The 26,068-nt window shown below is 42.8% G+C and overlaps 1 protein-coding gene across 2 annotated transcripts in view; it reads right to left on the bottom strand.

Moving 5' to 3' along the window:
• The window catches only part of acadl (acyl-CoA dehydrogenase long chain), a 119,920-nt gene that overhangs the window by 72,994 nt on the left and 20,858 nt on the right, over positions 1 to 26,068 (bottom strand). For both annotated transcript variants that reach the window (XM_063051504.1, XM_063051506.1), the window contains exon 3: positions 22,210 to 22,347. In XM_063051504.1, the coding sequence (XP_062907574.1) occupies positions 22,210 to 22,347 (138 nt within the window). The remainder of the gene's footprint in view (positions 1 to 22,209; positions 22,348 to 26,068) is intronic.

The raw sequence follows: 26,068 nt of genomic DNA, 5'->3' as shown, positions 1-26,068 counted from the left end.
GGTCACTGTCAAGAGAGGGAAGGGAAATGCCTGGATAGTGGAGAGCACACCTGTGGCTGTCCCCCTCAGCAACAAATATCTTGTTCTGGATGCTGTTGAGGGGGATGACCTGACAGGGGACGCCCATGGTGACCGGGTCTCTGGCACTGAGCCTGGCGCTGTTGTGCAGGAGAGAAGGAGGGAGAAGAGAAATGCGGTAGTCATAGGGGATTCCATAGTCAGGGGAACGGACAGGAGATTCTGTGAGCCTGACAGAGATACCCGCATGGCGTGTTGCCTCCCAGGTGCCAGGGTACGGGATGTCTCGGATCGGGTCCTGAATATTCTGAAGGAGAAGGGTGAGCAGCCAGTTGTCTTGGTACATGTTGGTACCAATGACATAGATAGGACAAAGGAGGAGGTCCTGAAGAGATATTTCCAGGAGTTAGGAAGGAAGCTGACCCCAGGGTAGTAATCTCGGGATTGCTACCTGTGCCACGTGCTAGCGAGGGCAAGAATAGTAGGATCAGGCAGATGAATGCATGGCTGAGAGACTGGTGTAGGGTGCAGGGCTTCAGATTCTTGAATAATTCGGATCTCTTCTGGCGGAAGTATGACCTGTTCAAAAAGGACAGGTTGCACCTGAACCCGAAGGGGACCAATATCCTGGCGGGGAAGTTTAATAGAGCTATTAGGGAGTGTTTAAACTAATTTGGCAGGGGGATGGGAATCGGAATGTCAGAGCGGAGGAAGGGGAAAACAGAAATAAATCTAAGATAGTGAGCAGTAGAGATGTCAGGAAAGACAGGCAGATGATGGGGCAGATTTGTAGCCATTGGGATGAGTTGCACTGAAATCAAAGCGAAAAGTATCAAATACTGGTCTTAAGGTGTTATACTTAAATGCAAGCAGCATAAGGAATAAGGTGGATGATCTTGTTGAACAGCTACAGATTGGCAGGTATGATATTGTGGCCATCACTGAGACCTGGCTAAAGGATGCATGTCTCTGGGAGCTGAACGTCCAAGGATACACGGTGTATCGGAAGGATAGGAAGGTAGGCAGAGGGGGAGGCGTGGCTTTATTGGTAAGAAATGATATTAAATCATTAGAAAGAGGTGATATAGGATCGGAAGGTGCAGAATCTTTATGGGTTGAGCTAAAGAATAGCAGGGGTAAAAGGACCCTGATGGCAGTTATTTATAAGCCTCCAAACAGCTGCAGGGATGTGGACTACAAATTACAACTGGAAATAGAAAAGGCTTGTCAGATGGGCAGTGTTATGATAATTGTGGGGGATTTTAACATGCGAGTGGATTGGGAGAATTTGTAGAATGTCTGCGAGATAGCTTTTTAGAACAGCTTGTTGTTGAGCCCACTAGGGGATCGGCTGTACTGGATTGGATATTGTGTAATGAACCGGAGGTGATTAGAGAGATTGAGGTGAAGGAACCCTTAGGAGGCAGTGATCATAACATGATTGAGTTCACTGTGAAATTTGAAAAAGAGAAGCTGAAATCTGATGTGTCGGTATTTCAGTGGAGTAAAGGAAATTACAGTGGCATGAGAGAGGAACTGGCCAAAGTTGACTGGAAAGGGACACTGGCGGGAAAGACAGCAGAGCAGCAGTGGCTGGAGTTTATGCGAGAAGTGAGAAACAAAAAAGAAGAAATTCTCAAGTGGAAGAAGATGCAACCGTGGTTGACAAGAGAAGTCAAAGCCAAAGTTAAAGCAAAGGAGAGGGCATACAAGGAAGCAAAAATTAGTGGGAAGACAGAGGATTGGGAAGTTTTTAAAACCTTACAAAAGGAAACCAAGAAGGTCATTAAGAGGGAAAAGATCAACTATGAAAGGAAGATAACAAATAATATCAAAGAGGATACTAAAAGCTTTTTCAAGTATATAAAGAGTAAAAGACAGGTGAGAGCAGATATAGGACCGATAGAAAATGATGCTGGAGAAATTGTAATGGGAGATAAGGAGATGGCAGAGGAACTGAACGAGCATTTTGCATCAGCCTTCACTGAGGAAGACATCAGCAGTATACCGGACACTCAAGGGTGGCAGGGAAGCGAAGTGTGCGCAGTCACAATTACGACAGAGAAAGTACTCAGGAAGCTGAATAGTCTAAAGGTAGATAAATCTCCCAGACCAGATGGAATGCACCCGCGTGTTCTAAAGGAAGTAGCTGTGGAGACTGCGGAGGCATTAGCGATGATCTTTCAAGAGATTCTGGCATGGTTCTGGAAGACTGGAAGATTGCAAATGTCACTCCGCTATTTAAGAAGGGGGCAAGGAAGCAAAAAGGAAATTATAGACCTGTTAGCTTGACATCGGTGGTTGGGAAGTTGTTGGAGTTGATTGTCAAGGATGAGATTACAAGGTACCTGGAGGCATATGACAAGATAGGCAGAACTCAGCATGGATTCCTTAAAGGAAAATCCTGCCTGACAAACCTATTACAATTTTTTGAGGAAATTACCAGTAGGCTAGACAAGGGAGATGCAGTGGATGTTGTATATTTGGATTTTCAGAAGGCCTTTGACAAAGTGCCACACATGAGCTACTTAACATGATAAGAGCCCATGGAATTACGGGAAAATTACATACGTGGATAGAATCTTGGCTGATTGGCAGGAAACAGAGAGTGGGAATAAAGGGATCCTATTCTGGTTGGCTGCCGGTTACCAGTGGTGTTCCACAGGGGTCCGTGTTGGGGCCGCTTCTTTTTACACTGTACATCAATGATTTGGATTATGGAATAGATGGCTTTGTGGCTAAGTTTGCTGATGATATGAAGATAGGTGGAGGGGCCGGTAGTGCTGAGGAAACGGAGAGTCTGCAAAGAGACTTGCATAGATTGGAAGAATGGGCAAAGGAGTGGCAAATGAAGTACAATGTTGGAAAGTGCATGGTTATGCACTTTGGCAGAAGAAATAAATGGGCAGACTATTATTTAAATGAGGAAAGAATTCAAAGTTCAGAGATGCAACGGGACTTGGGAGTCCTCGTACAGGATACCCTTAAAGTTAACCTCCAGGCTGAGTCAGTAGTGACGAAGGCGAATGCAATGTTGGCATTCATTTCTAGAGGAATAGAGTATAGGAGCAGGGATGTGATGTTGAGGCTCTATAAGTTGCTGGTGAGACCTCACTTGGAGTACTGTGGACAGTTTTGGTCTCCTTATTTAAGAAAGGATGTGCTGACGTTGGAGAGGGTACAGAGAAGATTCACTAGAATGATTCCAGGAATGAGAGGGTTAACATATGAGGAACGTTTGTCCGCTCTTGGACTGAATTCCTTGGAGTTTAGAAGAATGAGGGGAGATCTCATAGAAAGATTTCGAATGTTGAAAGGCATGGACAGAGTGGATGTGGCAAAGTTGTTTCCCAAGACGGGGGAGTCTAGTACGAGAGGGCATGACTTAAGGATTGAAGGGCGCCCACTCTGAACAGAAATGCAAACAAATTTTTTTAGTCAGAGAGTGGTGAATCTATGGAATTTGTTGCCACCAGCAGTAGTGGAGGCCAAGTCATTGGGTGTATATAAGGCAGAGATTGATAGGTATCTGAGTAACCAGGGCATCAAAGGTTATGGTGAGAAGGCGGGGGAGTGGGACTAAATGGGAGAATGGATCAGCTCATGATAAAATGGTGGAGCAGGCTCGATGGGCCGAATGGCCGACTTCTGCTCCTTTGCCTTATGGTCTTATGGTCTAAATACTGTTGTAATGTGAGCATTATAAAAATAACTAATACTAATTAGGATAATGGTAATACAGCAATACTCTCGCTACTGAAAGCTGTTTGTAAAAGAGATTGTTTCCGGGTTGCGGGGTTTTAGTTCCGTTCATTCTGTCCAGTGCGCATAGCTCCCTCGCCATGCACCACGGTAGAAAAGACCGGAAGTAAAACCCTGCAACACGGAAGCAACCTCTCTTAATAAACAGCTTTCTGTAGTGGAAATATTGCTATATTACCATTATCCTAATTTGTATTAACTTAACTTTATAATGCTCACATTGCAACACGTCTCCCCCTTTAAATTCTAACATTCCCCAAATGTAAATAACTAGGAAACAAAAAACAATGGTGTCATTATCTTGCGTACCTGTGAAACTTATACTAGTGTCTCAGTAACAGTTTACCAATAGAAAACACCTGAAAAGCTCGGCAGAGTCAACATTCAGTCTAATAAAGGAAACTGTCCATTCAAATATTCAGACTGTCAGGAGGTTTGCGAGGCGCTGTGCTGCAACAGATGAGAATTATGAAATCTAAGTACAGGCGCTGTCTTACTGACAGGCACCTCACATACTGTCTCAGACTGGCTGTCTGTAGTTATGAGCCAAATTTCAGGGAACTAGCAGAAAGTATTCAGCCCCAGTCATCACACTGAGTGCAACAGTCAATTTTTATTCATTTATTTTTCATACTGAAATAAAATTAAATAATGAAACATAGAACTAAAGGTGTTGTAATGTGAGCATTATAAAAATAAGTAATACTATTTAAGATAATGGTAATATAGCAACACTCCCGCTATGGAAAGCTGTTTGTAAAGAGAGGTTGTTTCCGGATTGCGGGGTTTTACTTCTGGTCTTTTCTGCCCCGTGCGCATGCGTGTGACTAAACGATTTAGTAGGTCGATCTTGCCTTTTACTAAGGCTGAGGTAGGGGACCTTGGGCTTAAAAAGTTTGGCGACCACTACTTTAGGGTACCCTGCACAAGGACACCCAAGTCCCTTTGCATCGCTGCATTTTGAATTCTCTCCCCATCTGAATAATAATCTGCCCGTTTATTTCTTCCACCAAAGTGAATGACCATACACTTTCCAACATTGCCACTTCTTTGCCCATTCCCCTAAACTACCCAAGTCTCTCTGCAGGCTTTCTGTTTCCTGAACACTACCTACTCCTCCACCTATGTTTGTATCATCGTCAAATTTAGCCACAAATCCATTAATCTCATAGTCCAAATCATTGACATACATCATAAAATGCAGCGGTCCCAACACCGACCCCTGTGGAACTCCACTGGTAACCAGCAGCCAGCCAGAATATGATCCCTTTATTCCCATTCTCTGTTTTCTGCTGATCAGCCAATGCTCCACACATGCTAGTAACTGTGTGGCACCTTGTCAAAGGCCTTCTGAAAATCCAAGTACACCACATCTACTGTATCTCCTTTGTCTACCCTGCTTGTAATTTCCTCAAAATATTGCAGTAGGTTAGTCAGGCAGGATTCTCCTTTCAGGAAATCATGCTGGCTTTGGCCTAGCTTGTCATGTGCCTCCAGGTATTCCGTAATCTCATCCCTAAAAATTAATTCCAACAACTTCACAACCACTGATGTCAGGCTAACAGGTCTATAGTTTTCTTTCCGCTACCTCTCACCTTTCTTAAATCGTGGAGCAACATTTGCAGTTTTCTAGTCATCCAGTACAATGCCAGAAACGATGGGGCAAAGCATTCCAGAATTGATGATTAATAATTAACATCAGGGATACTAGAGGCCAAACTTCAGAAGTGCAGATACTTAGGAGAATTGTCAGGTTGGAAAAGATTAGCAATTGAATAGTCAACGTATTTTCTGCTTCTTTGAAATAGAAGAATTGAGGAGTTGAATCAGTAATCTGAATCATGAATATGTTACTACTGTAATGAAACATGGATTATATTTGACTGATTTTTGATACATGCAATATACAAAAGACCTATCATCGGTGAAATATCTAAACAAACAATCACAAATAAAGTACAAAGTAAAAGTGGAGTAGAGTGGATAAGAGACAACACACCTCACCATTCCAATTTACATCATCTTTGGGTAAATTTGAAGTGTGAACATTCATTGGAACAGTACAAGGACATTCACCGCATCGGGCCTGTTCTAGCATTCCATTAGATAATCAGGTTATGCAGGTTGACTCTGTGGTTAAGAAGGCATGGGATTGAGTTTAAGAGCCGAGAGGTAATGTTGCAGCTATATAGGACCCTGGTCAGACCACACTTGGAGTACTGTGCTCAGTTCTGGTCACCTCACTACAGGAAGGATGTGAAAACTATTGAAAAGGTGCAGAGGAGATTTACAAGGATGTTGTCTGGATTGGGGAGCATGCCTTATGAGAACAGGTTGAGTGAACTTGGCCTTTTCTCCTTGGAGCGACGGAGAATGAGAGGTGACTTGATAGAGGTGTATAAGATGAAGAGAGGTATTGATTGTGTGGATAGTCAGAGGCTTTTTCCCAGGGCTGAAATGGCTAACACAAGAGGGCACACTTTTAAGGTGCTTGGAAGTAAGTACAGAGATGTCAGGGGTAAATTTTTTTAGGCAGAGAGTGGTGAGTGCGTGGAATGGACTGCCAGCGACGGTAGTGTTGGCAGATATGATAGGGTCTTTTAAGAAACTCCTGGATAGGTACATGGAGCTTAGAGAAATACAGGGCTAGGTAATTTCTAAGGTAAGTACATGTTTGGCACAATATTGTGGGCCGAAGGGCCTGTATTGTGCTGTACTTTTTTCTATGTTTTTATGTTTAATCTATCGATTCTTGAAGGATCATTGTTAATGCCTACGCAATCTCTCTAACTACTTCTTTCAGAACCAGAGAGTGCATTCCATTAGGTCCAGGAGATTTATCCACCCTCAGGCCATTAAGCTTCCTGAGCACCTTCTCAGTCATAATTTTCACTGCACATACTTCACTTCCCTGACACTCTTGAATGTCCAGTATACTGCAGATGTCTTCCACTGTGAAGACTGATTCCACTGTTCCTCTGCCATCTGTGTCTCTCTCATTAAATATCTCCAGCATCATTTTCTGTTGGTCCTATATCTACCCTCAACTCTCTTTTACCCTTTATATACTTAAAAAAGCTTTTAGTATCTTCTTTGATATTAGTCACCAGCTTCCTTTCATAATTCATCTTTTCCTTCCTGATGACTTCCCTAGTTTCCTTCAGCAAATTTTTAAAAGTTTCCCAATCCTCTATCTTCCCACTAGCTTTGGCTTCCTTGTATGCCCTCTTTTGTGCCTTTACTTTGGCTCTGACTTCACTTGTGAGCCACGGTAGTGTCCTTCTTCCATTCGAAAATTTCTTATTTGGAATATATCTGCCTTGTACTTCCCTTATTTTTTGCAGAAACTCCAACCATTGCTGCTCTGCTGTCCATCCTGCTAGTGTCCCTTTCCAGTCAACCTTGGCCAGTTCTCATGCCATTGTAATTTCCTTTATTCCAGTGAAATAGTGACACATTGGAATTTAGTTACACTCACAACACGCTGGAGGAATTCAGCAGGTCAGGCAGCATCCGTGGAAAAGATCGGTTGACCTTTCGGGCTGGAATCCTTCGTCAGGACTGTAGAGGGAGGGGGCAGAGGCCCTATAAAGAAGGTGGGGGGAGGGTGGGAAGGAGAAGGCTGGTAGGTTCCAGGTGAAAAACCAGTAAGGGGAAAGATAAAGGGGTGGGGGAGGGGAAGCAGGGAGGTGATAGGCAGGAAAAGTGAAGAAGGAATAGGGGAAAACACAACAGGTAGTAGAAGGAGGCAGAACCATGAGGGAGGTGATAGGCAGCTGGGGGAGGGGGCAGAGTGACATAGGGATAGAGGAAGGGAGAGGGAGGGGATTACCGGAAGTTGGAGAATTCTATGTTCATACCAAGGGGCTAGAGACTACCTAGACGGTATATGAGGTGTTGCTCCTCCAACCTGAGTTTAGCCTCATCATGGCAGTACAGGAGGCCATGAATGGACATAACATATCCGAATGGGAGTGGGAAGCAGAGTTGAAGTGGGTGGCTACTGGGAGATCCTGTCTGTTGTGGTGGACAGAACGGAGGTGCTCGACGAAGCGGTCCCCCAATCTGCGTCGGGTTTCACCGATGTAGAGGAGGCCGCAGCGGGAGCACCGGATGTAATAGATGACCCCAACAGATTCACAAGTGAAGTGTTGCCTCACTTGGAAAGACTGTTTGGGGCCCTGAATGGTAGCAAGAAAGGAGGTGTAGGGACAGGTGTAGCACTTGCGCTTACAGGGATAAGGTCCAGGTGGGAGATCCGTGGGGAGGGACGTGTGGACCAGGGAGTCGCGGAGGGACCGATCCCTGCGGAAAGCGGAGAGGGATGAAGAGGGAAAGATGTGGTTAGTGGTGGGGTCCTGTTGAAGATGAAGGTGGAATTTAGTTTCTCCTTCTCAAATTTCAAAGTGAACTCGATTATATTGTGATCACTGTTTCCCAAGGGTTCTGTAACCTTAAGCTCTCTTATCACCTCTGGATCATTGCACAACACCCAATCCAGCACAGCTGATCCCCTAGTGGGCTCAACAACAAGCTGTTCTGAAAAGCCATCCCTTTGACATTCTACAACTTCTCTCTCTTGAGGTCCAGTACTGGCCTGGTTTTCCCAATCCACTTTCATGTTAAAATCCCCAACGATTATCATGACATTGCCCCTCTAACACACCTTTTCCATCTTCTGCCGTAATTTGCAATCCACATCCTTGCTGCTGTTTGGAGGCCTGTATACAACTGCCGTCAAGAGTCCTTTTACCCTTGTCATTTCTTAACTCAATAGAGACTCTACACCTTCCAATCCTATGTCATCCCTTTCTAATGATTTATTATTTCTTATACACAGGGCCACACCACCCCCTTTGCCTACTAACCTATCTTTCCGATACACCTTATATCCTTGGACATTCAACTCCCAGTGGCAGCCATCCTTTAGCCAAGTTTCAGAGATGGCCACAGCGTTATACTTGCCAATCTGTAGATGTGGGACCAGAAAGTTACAGGTCATGCTGGTATATATTTCTGCTCCTACTGATGGTTCACAGTGCTTTATAGATGCCTTACTTTGAGAAACAAGATCCATTCTGTAACAGAACCTAAGCGCTTCTTGATGAAAGTTATAAATGAAAACCCTGATTTGGACATTGCATTGTCAACTTGGATTCGACAGAGTTAATATACACAAGAGATTTTGCACATGCTGGAAATCCAGAATAACACACATAAAATGCTGGAGGAACTAGCAGGTGTGACGGGGTCCTGAATTACCCCTATGAACTGTGCTTTTGGAAAGAGAGAAAGACAAAGAATAACTTTTGGACTGTCACTTTAGGGCAGTGGGAGTAACTTTTGGATTTCTGCTAGGCTGGAGAGAGACAGCACCGAGCAGCTCGTAAGTTGTTATGGTGACCGAGGACAGCATTATTTGATGGACAATCGATGTTATGATTTTTCAGCAGCCTGTTTATACTTCTCAAGGACATTTGCCTGCTTGTACATTTCTTACGTAGAGAAAGGAAGGAGGAGTTATTTGAATGACAGTTGGTACTCAGTACAGTGAGATAAATAGGAAGTCAGATGATATAGACCTCAGACACATGTTTGTGGACACTGAATGAGCTTTGTTGTGCCCACAGGAAAAGTGGGTTTTTGGAGGATCGATCAGTCGCTCTTGCAGTGAGAAAAGGGATTGACTGGTGGGCAGTTGTCCATGTGTCCACCCTTGCGTGGGTTGATAGCTCCACCAAGAAAACCGGTCCCCTTTGTTGTGGTCACAGTCGGTGACTTTTAAAGGGTTTCGGAGGACAACGAGAAGATCGACGGTGTCAGCTCAACTGAAGACTCAAATCTCTCTCTCTCTCTCTCTCCATCACTACTCAAACTCAATACCACGAACTGAACTGAACTTTACTCATTATAGTAAGACTATCTATTTACCCCTAGACTCGAAGAAGCTTGGTTTTTCATATATATATATATAAAATCATTGCTAACCTGTTTGATTTATCTGACTTTATATTACTGTATTGCGTAGTTACTAATAAATATCATTAGTTAATAGCAATACCGGACTCCAAAGTGTTCTATTTCTGCTGGTTCTTTATTCCCCTCACGGGGTACGTGACACAGGTCAGGTAGCATCTGCGGCAAGTCCTGATGAAGGATCTCGGCCTGAAACATTGACTCTTTATTCCTTTCCATAGACGCTTTCTAACTTACTGAGCTCCTCCAGCATTTTGTGTTTGACGGAATTAAAACATGACATCAGTTCATCTGTCCAAGGTAGACTGGTGAGAGTAATGTCACCCTCTCAACCCCATTCTCCTGCCTTTTTTCCCCATAACCTTTGACACCCTTGCTAATCAAAAAATCTTTCAACCTCTACTGTTCGGTTTTCTTTGTTACATACCCCGTAACTGGGTTGCCAAACCAGCAGAAATGGTCCACGTGTTGGAGTCTGGATTACTAGGAACTAATAAAGTTGTATTAAAGAAATAAGTAAAACAGTACTCTAATCGTAAGAATATAAATGCAATAGGTTAGCAATGATAATACACACATGTACACAGAACTAGGGTAATAGGAATCAAACCAAGCTCTATCGCAGTCTAGGGGTAAAATGATCAGTCTTAAGCGACGCAGAGTTCAGTTCAGCTTAGTACAGTTCGCAGTAATCGGTGTTGTGCCGTTGGTGGGGGGGGTGGGGGGGAGGATGCAAATTTGATTCAGGCAGGCCTTTGATGTTCTTCGCAGTTGGTTTCGGGCGGACCCTTTTATGTCTTCTATCCCGCTGTGGTCACCGACTGTGACCCCTCCATTCCGGATACGACCGTTCTTCTGCGGTGAACCCGGCACCCAGGCAAGGGCGGACACACACACCAGGTTCCCACCGATCGTACCTTTACACCCTGTGAGTCTATGGTCGGTTCCCGCGAACCGAACCTCCAAACTCCCACCAACTTGTGGGGGCATTTTCTTTCCTATAGAAAAAGACTTGAGAGTATCCATGCCATTTTTGACTTTCATGATTTTACACACCTCAGTCTCCTCCATTCTAAGGAATTAAGTTCTACCCAGCACAAACTCTCCCTATAACACAGGCCCTTGAATCCTGTCAACATTAGATCAGCTGGGTCTGGTTTTCCTCAAGCAAAAGAGGCTGAGAAATGATATGATAGAAGTGTATATAAAATTACATAGGGCACAGATAGGGTAGGTATCCAGTGTCTCTTTCCCATGTGGGAATGACTAAAACTAGAAGATACAGGTTTAACATGAGAGGAAGGAGGTTTAAAGGGGATGTGAGAGGTAAATTTTTCACATAAAGAGTTGTTGGCATCTGGAATAAGTTGTCAGAAAGGTGGTGGAGGCAGGAACAGAAAGAAGATTTAAGATGCCTATGGACAGGTACTCGAGTGAGCAGGGCATAAAGGAATATGGAATTAATGCAGGGAAGTGCAGGGACACCACGGTAGCGAAGCAGTTAGAACAACACTATTACATCTTGGGACATCGGAGGGTTCAGAGTTCAACCCCAGTGTCCTCTGTAAAGAGTTTGCATGTCCTCCCTGTGGAATGTGCTCCAAGTTTCCTCCCACAGTCCAAACAAACCAGGTAGATTAACTGGTCATTGCAAATTGTCCTGTGATTGGGTTAGGTTAAATCGGATTTATCAGGGGTTGCTGGGTAGCTTGGCTCCAAGGGCCAGAAGAGCCCTGTATCTTTAAATAAATAAGTGGAATTAATGAAGATAGGCAAAATGGTTAGCACAGATTTAATGGGCCAAAAGGCCTGTTCCTCCTCTGTATAACTCTGTAACTTTATATGAAACAGAGAAGCCAAATAATCAGAAGACATTGGGAATCTGAAATGAAAAAAAAATGGTGCTAATGCTCAGCAAGTCAGGCGGTATCTCTGGAAACAGTTAACGTTTCAAGTCAAATAACAAACATCCAACATGGCAATAGCGACATACTGTGATGTTTTGTGGGTTGCACGTAAAACTTCTAGATATAACTCTTCTGAACTTCTATTACAGCAATCAGTATTTCTGTTTAAATAAAGTACTTTTGGCCAAGTGGTTAAGGCATTCATCTAGTGATCTGAAGGTCGCTAGTTCGAGCCTTGGCTGAGGCAGCGAGTGTCCTTGAGCAAGGCACTTAACCACACATTGCTCTGCGACGACACCGGTGCCAAGCTGTATGGGCCCTAATGCCCTTCCCTTGGACAACATCGATGGCGTGGAGAGGGGAGACTTGCAGCATGGGCAACTGCTGGTCTTTCATACAACCTTGCCCAGGCCTGCACCCTGGAAACTTTCCAAGGCACAAATCCATGGTCTCATGAGACTAACAGATGCCTATAAAATGTACTTTTAAACTGGCTTAATGAACTAGTGACTTTACCGAACTTCCAAAGGACTTGGTGGACTTAACTCTCAAGAATGCAGGTATGGCACCTTTAAGGCACATTGCTATGGCCAGATGAGGAGGATGAGGGGAGGACTCCAAGCCAGACTGAAATGTCAGGGTATGAAACTTCCACTACCCAGCATCTTGTTAGCAAATACACAGTCTCTGGAGAACAAGACTGAGGGCCCAAGGGCAAGGTTGCTGTGTCAGAGGGAAATGAGGGATTGCTGCATTTGCATTTCACAAAAACATAGCTAACTCAAAACTCACCAGGTTTGGTGACCAGACCGAGGGATTCTCAATACACCGGATGGACCAGAGTGCTGATTTGGAGAAGGCAAAAGGTGGGTGTCTGTATTTCATGATAAACACTCCATATTTTGACGGTCAAAGTGAGCATAACAGGCATTGAGCTCATCTGGGAGCAAAACCTTGTTGTCACTTAAACCACTTGGTGTAAGTTGTAGGAGGTGACAGCATTCAAGTCCTGCCACAGCTGTTGAGCATCCATCAGTGATTCAAGTTTAGTTCAGATTGCCACCTTCCATGTGAGATAGCTTTCTGGAGATCATACCTCCTACACCTAACAGTGTGGCCACTGAGTGCATGTTCATGGTTTTCTGCTGTAGCCCATCCACTTCAAGGTTCAATATGTAATGCGTTCAGAAATGTTCTTCTGCACACCACTGTTGTAAAACATGGTTATTTGATTTACTGTCAGCTTGAACCAGTTTGGCCGTTCTCTTCTAACCCCTCTCATTAACAAAGTGTTTCCACTCACTCGATGCTTTTTGTTTCTCTGTAAACTCTAAAGACTGTTGTGTATGAAAATCCTAGAAGATCAGCAATTTCTGAGATACTCAAACCACCCTGTCAGGCATCAACAATCAATCCATGGTCAAAGTCACTTAGATCATTCCTAAAATCCTGATTGAAAAGCTGCAGAACCTGGGCCTCTGTACCTCACTCTGCAACTGGATCCTCGACTTCCTAACCGGAAGACCACAATTTGTGCAGATTGGTAATAACATCTCCACCTCACTGTCAATCAACACTAGCACATCTCAGGGATGTACGTGCTTAGCCCACCACTCTACTGTCTCACGACTGTGTGACTAGGCATAGCTCAAATTTGTTGTTCAGTCATTAAGTTGAGTCTGACTCTTCGGGACCTCATGGACTCCTGCACACCAAGCCTTCTTGTTGGAAACTACCTAAGATCCCCCAAGGTGATACACATTGTCTGAGTAATATTATCTATCCATCGTAGCCTCTGTTGCCCTCTCCTTCTTTTACCATCTGTTTTACCTAACATGAGAGTCTTCTCCAAGGAATCCTGTCTTCTTATGATATGGCCAAACTATTTGAGCTTTTGTCTCATAATCAAGCCTCCTAGTGAGCAGTCTGGCTGTACTTCATCAAGAACCGACTTGTTGGATCTTCTTGCTGTCCATTGAGCTCTTAACACTTTCCTCCAGCATCCAAGTTCAAAGGCGTTGATTCTTTTGTATTCAGCCTCCCTAATAGTCCAGCTCTCACAGCCATACATCACAACTGGAAATACCATAGACTTGACTATACGGCTCTCCATAGACAATGTTACATCTCTGCTCCTCCCCAGAGGTATGCGCTGTTTAATCTCATGGCTGTAGTCACCATCTATAGAAATCTTTGAACTGAGGAAGACAAAATCTGTCACTGCTTCCACTTCCTTTCCACTTATTACCATGGTGTTAGTAGGGCTGGTCGAGATGTTCTTGGTTTTCTTAATATTGAGCAACAAGCCAGCTTTTGCACTTTCTTCTTTTACTTTGATTAGAAGCTTTCTCAGATCCTCCTCACTTTCAGCCATTAAGAGTAGGATCATCTGCGTATCTGAAGTTGTTACTATTTCGTCCGACAATTCTGATTCCAACATTCGAGTCCTTTAGACCAGTATTCCTCATGATGTGTTCAGCATATAGATTTAGTAAGTAGGATGACAGTATGCAGCCTTCTCGTACTCCTTTCCTAATCTTGAACCAGTTTGTTGTTCTTCTTCTTGAGTTTTTACGGCAGTTGGCATCCACACTGTTGCATTACTGCCATCTTCAGGATCTATTGTCCTTCATTGTCCATTCACTTTAAAGCCGTCTTTCCAGTCCCGTCGCCCTTAAATAACTAAACAACCATTTCCTCCCCTGATCACTCTCCCCACATTCCAATAAACCTTTAACACTGTTCTCTACCAGTCCTATTTTGCGTAATTGTTGTAACATTTGTTGCCTTTCCTGTGCAAATTTCCGGCATGAAATAAGGATATGCTCTACTGTTTGTTTCCTGACATAGATCGCAAAAACCTGTTGGATGCTTATTTATGATGGCCAGAGTGCCATTAAGGTTGCTATGCCCAATTCTCAGTCTACTTATAATTACTTGCTCCTTCCACTTTACTCCCCTACTTCTTCCCATATCTACTCTGTTCTGAATTGAATGTAAATGTCTTCCTTTTATTGCTCTATCCCAATACTGCTGCCACTGTTGATTTATCCTTCTCCACACTATGCTCTTCCCCTCTGATTTTGATAGTTTATTATTGACTTCTACAGATCCTTTTTTAGTTGCTGCTTTTGCCAGCCTATCTGCTGTCTCATTTCCCATAATACCCAAATGTGCTGGAACCCACATGAATGCGATATTTTTGCCTTGTCTAGCCAGTCTTGAATTTGCAAACAGGATTTCATAAAGCAGATCCTGGTGACCTCTAGCTGTACCCGCCTTAATGCTTGCAAGGGCTGATACAGAATCACTACATATCACAAAATTATTTCAATCAACCTGCTCACTCCATTCTAGTGCTAACAATATGGAAAACATTTCAACTGCATATACACTCAAGCATTCAGGTGTTCTCTTGCTAATTTCCACTTGATAACTTGGTACAACAATCGCAGACCCTGTTGCACCTGTTTCTGGATCCTTTGATCCATCAGTAAAAATCTGTATGCCTTTATATTTACATTCCCTGTAGCTATGATATTCACTGAGTATATCAGCCGTCTTATTACTGTGCTTAATCTTAAGCAATTCCAAATCTATAGAGGGATTTTCTAATACCCAGAAAGGTCTGACAGGCCACACCACACTTGGACAAAACTCTTTATCGTATACACCCATATCTTTTGCTGTTTGCTCTCCTGTCCATCCAAAACTTTCTTTTTGTGACCACTCCTTCTCCCAGCATGTCTGCAACACCCTTTTTGTAGGATGACTACCACCATGCCCCCTTAAATTAATCCAGTAATTGGCCTCCAGCTATTTACGCCACAGCCCCAATGGCATTTCATTTGCCTCAACTTGGAGTGCACACACTGGGGAAGTTCTAACCGCTCCCAAGCACACGCTTAGAGCCCGAGCTTGCACGATATCCAGTTCTGCTAGCACAGATTTTGCTGCTGATCCGTATACAATACTTTCATAGTCTAATCGTGATCTTATTAATGCTACATAAATATACTTCAGTGATGCAAAATCAGCACCCCATTCCAATCCAGGAAGACACCTCATGACATTTATCACATTTTTACATTTACTAACTACATATCTAACATGTTCTCTCCATGTTAATCTCAGGTCAAAGTGCACTCCTAAAACCCGAAAACTTTCAATTCTCTCCAGGTTACTTCCATACAGATTCAAATTAAGTCCCCTGAACTTTTTCCTTGTAAAGAACATGGCTTTTGTCTTCTCCACTGAAAATTTAACACCCCACTTTGTCCCCCGCTCTTTAACTTGATTAATTCCATCTTGCATTTTCGTAACTATATGTTCAATATTTCTCCCTCTTTTCCACAAAGCCCCGTCATCTGCAAACAATGATCTCCCTATTTCCGTTGGAATATTTACGAATATATCATTTATTAAAATGGAGAATAAAGGTGGACTTACTACACTGCCCTGAGGCGTCCCATTTTCTACAACATACTGGCTTGATAGCTCTGATCCTATCCTCACCTGAATAGTTCTCCTGTTTAAAAAGTCCTTAACCCAATTGAACATTGCCTCCCCCGATTCCCATTAAATGTAGCTTGATTAGGAGCCCCTCTTTCCATAACATATCATAAGCTTTCTCAACATCAAAAAAAAACTGCAACCACTGTCTCTTTATTTACTTGAGCTTTTCTTATTTCATCCTCTAGACACAACACTGGATCCATAGTATTCCTTCCTTTCCTGAACCCGCTTTGATATATAGCCACCATACCTCTACTTTCCAAGAAGTACACTAACCTCTCATTTATCATACGTTCCATAAGTTTACATACATGTGACGTTAATGCAATTGGCCTGTAGTTTTCTGGTCTGCTGGCATCTTTCCCAGGTTTCCTTATTGGAATAATTATTGCCTCTTTCCAGCTCCCTGGTATTCTCCCTTCATTCCAGACTTTGTTATACAGAAGCAGTAGTTTCTCCAGACTTCCTTCACTCAAGTGTTTTATCATACTATAACATATTTAATCTTTACCTGGCGCAGACTTTCCTGTTTTATCTAGTGCCTTTCTTAATTCTCCCATGCTGAAAGGGACATCTTGCACACCGTTAAGGTTAGTTTTCCTACATAAAGCCTCCATATTTTCAGCTTTTGTTCTCTCTCTACCTCTTCTACCCTTCTCAGACAAATTATCGGAACTATGTACCATAACAAAAGTGTTTGCCAACAACTCTGCCTTTTCCTTATTTGTTACTGGAGTCACATTTCCATCAACCAGAACTGGGTACCTCCACTCTCTCCTGTCCCCTCCCATCCTTTTTATCATCCCCCACACCTCTCCTACTTGAGTTGTGTTTCCGATTGAATCACAATACTTTCTCCAGTGCGTTCTTTTAGCATGTCTTATTGTCCTCCTCACTACTGCCTGAGTAGTTTGTTGTTCCATATTCTAACTGTTGAACCAGTTTGTTGTCCATGTTCTAACAGTTCTAACTGTTGCTTCTTGATCTTCGTAGAAGTTTCTCATAAGGCAGATCAGATGTCCAGGTATCCCCATTCCTTTAAAGTTTTTCCATAGTTTGTTATTCTCCATACTGCCAAAAGCTTTAGAGTAGTCAATAAAACATAAATACTTTCCTGGAATTCCCTCGATTTCTCCATTATCCACCGTAGGTAAGCAATTTGGTCTCTGGTGCCTCTGCTTCTTTTAAAACCAGCTTATATATCTAGAGTTCTCGTTCAAGTCAAAAGTCAAGTGAAGTCAAGTCAAGTCACTTTTTATTGTCATTTCAACCATAACTGCTGGTACAGCACACAGTAAAAATGAGATTTTTCAGGACCATGGTGCTGCATGAAACAATACAAAAACTACACTGAATTACATAAAACATCACAAAAACTAGACTACAGACCTACCCAGGACTGCATAAAGTGTACAAAATAATGCAGGCATTACAATAAATAATAAACAAGACAATAGGCACAGTAGAGGGCAGTAGGTTGGTGTCAGTCTAGGCTCTGGGTATTGAGTCTGATGGCTTGGGGGAAGAAACTGTTACATAGTCTGGTGATGACAGCTCGAATGCTTCGGTGCCTTTTGCCAGATGGCAGGGGGGAGAAGAGTTTGTATGAGGGGTGCATGGGGTCCTTCATAATGCTGTTTGCTTTACGGATGCAGCGTGTGGTGTAAATGTCTGTAATGGCACGAAGAGAGACCCTGATGATCTCAGCTGACCTCACTATCCGCTACAGGGTCTTGCGATCCAAGATGGTGCAATTTCCGAACCAGGCAGTGATGCAGCTGCTCAGGATGCTCTCAATACAACCTCTGTAGAATGTGGTGAGGATGAGGAGTGGGAGATGGACTTTTCTCAGCCTTCGCAGAAAGTACAGACGCTGCTGGACTTTCTTTACTATGGAGTTGGTGTTGAAGGACCAGGTGAGATTCTCCACCAGGTGAACACCAAGAAATTTGGTGCTCTTAACGATCTCCACGGAGGAGTCGTCAATGTTCAGCAGAGAGTGGTCGCTCCGTGTCCTCCTGAAGTCAACAACCATCTCTGTTGTTTTGTTCACATTCACAGACAGGTTGTTGGTTCTGCACCAGTCTGTTAGCCACTGCACCTCCTCTCTGTATGCTGACTCATCGTTCTTGCTAATGAGACCCACCATGGTCGTGTCCTCAGTGAACTTGATGAGGGGTTCGAGTTGTGTGGTGCAGCACAGTCGTGGGTCAGCACAGTGAACAGCAGTGGACTGAGCACACAGTCCTGGGGGGGGGGGGGGCCGTGCTCAGTGTGATGGTGTTGGAGATGCTGCTTGCAATCTGGACTGACTGAGGTCTCCCAGTCAGGAAGTCTAGGATCCAGTTGCAGAGGGAGGTGTTCAGGCCCAGTACCCTCAGCTTTCCTATCAGTTTCTGAGGAATGATTGTGTTGAATGCTGAACTGAAGTCTATGAATGGCCATATATTGCTGGAGTCTTGCTTGTATGATCTTTAGCATTACCTTGCTGAGGATCTAACCTGGTCCCAACATTTCGTTGCAGCTATAAAGGTGGCAAGACTGCAGCTATATTTCATCAGGTGTTTGAGGAGGTTTGGTTTGTCACCTAAAACACTCGAAAGCTCCTACAGATGTACTGTGAAGAGCATTCTGACTGGCTGTATCACCATCTAGTATGGGGCAGGGGGTGGGGGCTACTGCACAGGATCGAAGTAAGCTGCAGAGTTATAAAATTAGTCAGCTCCATCATGGGTACTAGTCTCTGTCATATCCAAGACGCCTTCAAGGAGTGTTGCCTCAGAAAAGCAGCTTCCATCATCAAAGACCCCTCACCACCCAGGGCATAACAACATAAGAAATAGGAGCAGGAGTAGGCCATCTGGCGATCGAGCCTGCTCCGCCATTCAATAATATTATGGCTCATCTGGTCATGGACTCCTCTCCACCTAGCTGTCTTTTCCCCATAACGCTTAATTCCCCTACTATGTAAAAATCTATCCAACCTTGTCTTAAATATATTTACTGCTTCATTGGGCAGAGAATTCCACAGATTCACCACTCTTTGGGAAAATCAGTTCCTCCTAATCTCCATCCTAAAATTACTCCCCCGAATCTTGAGCTATGTCCCATAGTTCTAGTCTCACCTAGCAATGGAAACAACTTTCCTGTCTCAATCTTACCTATCCCTTTCATGATTTTATATGTTTCTATAAGATCTCCTCTCATCCTTCTGAATTCCAGCATGTACAGTCCCAGGTGACTCAATCTCTCCTCACAGTCTAACCCCCTCTTCTCTGGAATCAACCTAGTGAACCTCCTCTGCACCTCCTCCAAACCCAGTATATCATTCCTCAAGTAAGGAGACCAAAACTGCATGCAGTACTCCAGATGTAGTCTCACAGTACCCTATACAGTTGCAGCATATCTTCCCTGCTGTGAAATTCAATCCCTCTAGCAATGAAGGCCAACATCCCATATGCCTTCTTGATAGCCTGCTGCACCTGCAAACTAATCATTCGCCATTCATGAACAAGCACTCTCAAGTCCCTCTGCACAGCAGCATGCTGCAATCTTTTACCATTTAAATAATAATCTGACCTTCCATTTTTCCATCCAAAGTGGATGACCTCACATTTACTAACATTGTATTCCATCTGCCAGACCTTTGCCCACTCACTTAACCTAACTATATCTCTCGGCAAACTCTCCGTATCCTCTGCACAATTTGCTTTTCCACTCAATTTAGTGTCATCAGCAAGCTTAGATACACTACACTGGGTCCCCTCTCCCAAATCATTAATGTATATCATGAACAAGTGTGGACCCAGCACTGACCCCCACGGCACACCACTCACCACTGATTGCCAACCAGAGAAACACCCATATATCCCAGCTCTCTACTTTGTATTGGTTAACTAATTTTCTATCCATACCAATACATCACCCCCAATCCTATGCATCCTTATCTTATGGACAAGTCTTTTATGTAGCACCTTATCAAATGTCTTTTGGAAATCCAAGTAAAATAACGTCCATCTGTTCTCCTCTATCCACCGTGCTTGTTATATCCTCAAAGAACTCCAGTATGTTTGTCAAACAGGACCTGCCACTGCTGAATCCATTTCTTTCTCTTTCTTCTTTAATGGTAGCTTCAAGCATTTTCTCAACTACAGATGTTAAACCAACTGGCCTATAGTTACCCACCTTTTGCCTAAATTCTTTTCTTAACAGTGGCAAGACATTCACCTTCTTCCAATCCGCTGGGACCTGCCCAGCGTCCAGAGAATTTTGGTAAATTGTCACCGAAGTCTAAACTATAACCTCTGTTGTTTTTTTCAGTATCCTGGAATGCATTCCATCAGGACCAGGGTACTTGTCTATCTTTAGGCCCACAAGTTTGTTCAGCACTACCTCTTCAGTGATAGTTATTGTATCAAGGTCCTCACTTCTCATTGCATCCATATAATCTCTCTTTGGCATATTAGATGTGTCCTCCACCATGAAAACCAATATAAAATAGTTATTCAAAGCCTCAGCCATTTCCTCATTACCCAATATCAAATTCCCCCTTCTCGTCCTCCAAGGGATCTACGTTCACCTTGACCACCCTTTTCTGCTTTATTATAAAAAATTTATTATCCGTTTTTATATTCTGTGTTAGTTTATTTTCATAATCTATCTTGCCTTTCTTTATTGATTGCTTAGTGGTTCTTTGCTGCTTTGTAAAGTTTTCCCAATCTTCCAGTTTCCCACTTGTCTTAGTGACTTTGTATGCACGAGCTTTTAGTTTGAAGCCTTCCTTTATTTGCTTAGTTATCCATGGCTGGCTCTGCCCACCCTTACTGTTCTTGCTTTTAACTGGAATATTCTTTTCTTGAGCACTGTGAAAAGTCTCTTTGAAAGTCTTCCACTGCTCCTCAACTGTCCTACTATATAGCCTGTGTTTCCAGTCTACACTATCCAACTCCTCCTTCATCCCATTGTAGTCTCCCTTGTTTAGGTATAATACACTGGTTTTAGATCGAACTATTGCACCCTCCATTTATATGAGAATCATACTGTGATCACTCTTTCCAAGAGGATCCCCAACTACAAGATTGCTAATTTTACCTGTCTCATTGCACGGGACCAGATCCACGATAGCACGTTCCCTTGTAGGTTCAGTAACATGCTTTTCAAGAAAGCTGTCACATATGCATTCTACAAAGTTCTCGTCAAGACTGCCTCGACCAACTTGACATGCCCTCTTCTCATTTTTACCATCAGGAAGGAGGTACAGAAGCCTGAAGGCACGCACTCAACAATTCAGAAACAGCTTCTTCCCCTCTGCCATCAGATTTCAAAAATGGACATTGAACCCATGAACACTACCTCACTAATTTTTTTTCAAATTTCTGTTTTTGCACTACATATCTTAAACTATTTAATATACATTTATACACAGATATACACACACACGTCTTTTGCTCTATATTTATCATGTATTGCATTCCATTGCTGCCGCAAAGATAACAAACTTCACAACATATTTCACGGTGATATTAAACCTGATTCTGATTCTGATAACATTTCTTCCCCAGTCTGATCTTTGGCCTGAACAACAACTATACATCTGGACCCTGTCTGCATGCTTTTATGTATTGAGTGGCTCTCACATGAGTGGCTGATTAGACATTTGCATTAATGAACTGGTGTACAAGTGTACCTAAAAGTGACCACTGAGTGTACGTGACAATAATAAACCAATTTACCAATTTACATTGATAATGAAAACCAGAGGGTCTATTATGTTCATATAAGCTTTTTGACAGAAATAACCAGAACTAACAGATTACGTTGCTGGTTTTCATACTTTTGCAGAGACATTGATGTGAAGGCTGTGTAAAAACACATAAATGTTCATTGGTAGATCACAGAAACAATCTCCCAATAATATTCGAGCTGTGTCCAACAAGGCAAATTTGACACTCAATTTACAGCTATTGTAGATCAGTATAAACAGTAGCAAACATTCCTTATTCTCAGCTATTATTACATATAACATACTTACTGTTCTTCCCATACCACAGCAGCAGAAAGTACATCACCACCGAGCCCACCATGTTCTTCAGGTGTATTGACTCCTAAAAGACCTTGCTGTCCAGCCTTTTCCCAAACTTCTCGACTCACTTGGCCATCTTTCTCCCACCTGGAACAATAAACGTTATATACTGAGACACCTGATGTCAAGTGGGAGCACTGAATGTATATGATGTGTCTGCAGCACTTCACCATTTCTGGCACAGTTTTCTATTTGTTAATTCTTACAGCAATGATATTTCTATTCTCAGTTTTATTATAATTTCACTTATGGTATCACCTTTGCTGTTTTACATATACATTAACAACTAGGAGCAGAGCGGAGTGATGATGGCGCTAAACAGCAAGTCCTTTGCTTGCATCTTTGGAAACAGCTGCATTTCCATCTTTAATATCTTTATTTTTCCCCTTTCAGGGTTCTTTTGAAGACTCTGACCTGACTACGCTGACTACGGTTCTTTGCGGGAATGGGACCCACTCTTGGGGTTTCATAACCAGCCATTGTTGTTCGGCACGTCAAGGGCTCAGCCTTGGAGGCCTAGGATCTTGGGGTCCTGGAGACAGGTGGATCAAAGGTCGGTGTCAAGGCAGGAGACCCACGTGTCGTCCGGGGAGTCAGAATATCTATAAGCTGTGTGCCCAGATCTTTGGGCACAGAGCTAAAAAAAAAAGCGACATAACGTACATTTAACATCATAAACCAGTGAGTTGTTTGTTATGTCTCCCGCTCGCTGTGAAAACAGAAACACCTCTTTCTCCCTTATTAGGGAGGGAAAGAGCCTGTGGTATGTTGAAAACTGAGTAAAACATGAAATCTTTGGGGTAACTGCAAATCTGTGTCTTTGCTGTTGCTTTGCTCATGCTTGAGTGCTCAGTGGTGGGTGCCGATGTTTTTTTTGCCAGTGGAGGGAGGGGGAATTGTTGCTCGCTGCTGCTTAACCACGGGAGGGAGGGGAGCTGGGGGGGGGTACTTTGGGGTTCTAACATTTAACTCTCGTTCAGTCTTTGGGGCACTCCTCTGTCTTTGTGGATGGTTATGAAGAAAAAGCATTTCAGGATGTATATTGTATACATTTCTCTGACATTAAATGTACCTTTGAAACCTTTGAGGATGGGAATATAGGAGATATGATTAGTAAGACTGGGAACTTAAGGTAAAGGAAGCATTAGGAGGCAATATGATAGAATTCACCTGCAGTTTGAGAGAGAAAAGATAAAATTAGATGTATCAGTATCACCATGGGGTAAAGGGAATTACAGAAGCAGGAGAGAAAAGCTGACCAAAGTTCATTTGAAAGGGGACACCAGCAGTTATGTCAGCAGAACAGCAAAGGCTGGAGTTTCTGAAAACAACTCGGAAACTTCAGGATCAATATATAACAAAGAAGGGGAAGCATTCAAAAGGAAGGATGAGATAACCATGGCTGAAAAGGGAAGGCAAAAACAGCATAAAAGCAAAAGAGAAGGCATATAATATAGCAAAAATTAGTGGTAAGCGTTGTTGCGTGAATGAAATCACCAGAGAGTGTGTTACTGGTAGATACAAAACAGCTTCTTTATTCGACAAAACAAGATACAGCAGGCATCATATGGAGACGCTTTCGGTTGAAAGGTCTGCTGCCCGACGTGGTGCTCGATATTTATTTGCTAAACACAAAGGACAATTCCATATTTACAAAATATAGACAATGCTTTCTTTAGAAGCTACGTACAAACGTCACACCTTCTGATTCTATCCATCCCGAAGGCGCCAGCAGCATCTCGACTGGGATCCACAGCTTTTAGGAAAAGCATTGTTCCAATTAAATACACAATACATTATAAAGGAACAGGAGACTGGTAGCCAAAGCCATTTTCTAAATGTAAATGACCTAAACCCAAAAATCACTAACAGTAAGTTAGAGGACTGGGAAGCTTTTAAAAACCAACAGAAAGCAACTAAAAAAACATAAGGAGAGAAAAGATGAAATATGAAGTTATGTGAGCAATTAATATAACAGCAGATACCAAAGGTTTTTTCCAGGTATTTTCAGCATGGACTAGATGGGCCAAAGGACTTCAGTGAGCATCTTTCATTAGTCTTCACTGTGGAAGAAACCAGAAATTCGAGTGTGTCAGGGGCCAGCAGAGATTGGTTTATTTTATCCAAGAAATTTCTCTTATCTAGATTATAAACGTGACGGACTTTACAGAGGTACCATCTTTTATTTTCGCCTTCTTTGTTGTTCATTCTTCTCTGCTTCACTTCTCAGCTCTTTACTTAGTTTGTTTAGGATATGTTTGTTTAAACTTTAAAATAAACAATTGTTAAGAATTGAGACTGCTTGCCATTCTTGACTCCCAGAAGAACCCTAAGGATCAGAAAATAACAACAACTTAGCACCCGAACACAGGATGATTACTTGAAGGAAACTGAAGAAAGGAAGTTTGAAACATCTAACATTGTTCTGGATCAGACTATAAAAATTCGCAGTCCACATTCAGTTCATACTTTACTGACCATCACAAGTGACAGCCGTTCGGTGGTCCAGTTGGTCCACTGTTCTTGAAGCACCTAATACCATCATCCAACGAGCAAGTCCAGCGAACCCAGTGACACTGTTGTCAGTGGACATCCATGATCATAACTGTGCAAGACCAATAACATGCCAAGAAGATGCAAATTACCATAAAGAAGTGCCTTTGTTGAATTCAGATCTGATTCTGTACACTGATGTCTCAACCATTTAGGAAGGAATTCGAATGGGAGCGGTCACAGAAAATGAAGTGATACTCTCAGGAAACATGGCTCCTGGTACCTCTGCACAACAGGCTGAACTGAAAGCTTTAATAGACATCTGCAAGTCAGCAGAAGGAAGATCAGCTAATATCTGCACCGTTTCTTGATATGCTTTCGGAGACGTTCATGCCTTTGGAAACTTATGGAAACAAAGAGAATTTCTTACAGCCGTGGTAACTCCAATCAAGAATGACAAACTAGTAGAAGAACTAATGGAAGTTATGTAACTACCATCAGAAGCGGCCGTATTAAAATGTAAAGGTCACTCTAAAACGACCACAATGGAAAGCCATGGAGATGCATTTGTAGATGTAACTGCAAAAAGAGTAGTGAAAGAAGGAATAAAGAAAATTGGAAAAAATAGAAAACCCAGTAACTGAAACCATGAAAACCAAGGTAAACACTATGTCACAGATGAACAAGCAAGATATTGGAGAAGTGCAAGATCAGAGCTCAAATGAAGAAAAGTGATACAGGATAGAAAATGGTGGATTATTAAACAACTACGGAGCATGGAGATACAGCACTAGTCATTGACTGGTAGCCCCAGCTGAGCTGCCTCCTTATCTGGCGCAACAGATATAGTCGTTAGGACACATTGGAGTGCAGGAAATAGTCGACAGATTCTCTCAATGATGGTGGATCCAAAGTTCAGGATACAACCTTAACAAATAATTGAGAGATGTATGACATGCCAGAAAACAACCCCAGATCAACGGAGAAGCTAATTCAACCAAGTAATCCTGCCCCACCTGGCCCATTTTTACATCTACAAGTGGACTACATTACTCTACCAAAGTGCCAAGGATATTCAGGTGTTTCAAGATGGGTGGAAGCCATACCAGCAAGAAAAGCTACTAGCATACACACAGCCAAAACTCTGATTAAGGACTGTATTCCTCGATGGGGATTGCCATGCCACATTAACTCTGACCAAGGAACACATTTCATTGTTTGTCAAGAATTATGTCGAGTGATGAACACTGAATGGTCTTTTCATGGTCCACATCATCCAAAGTCCTCAGGACAAACTGAAAGGATGAATCACGAG

This window comes from Mobula hypostoma, chromosome 6, assembly GCF_963921235.1.
Source record: "Mobula hypostoma chromosome 6, sMobHyp1.1, whole genome shotgun sequence".
In the NCBI taxonomy this organism is placed as follows: Eukaryota; Metazoa; Chordata; class Chondrichthyes; order Myliobatiformes; family Myliobatidae; genus Mobula; species Mobula hypostoma.
This window is presented reverse-complemented; position numbering and strand designations above follow the sequence as displayed.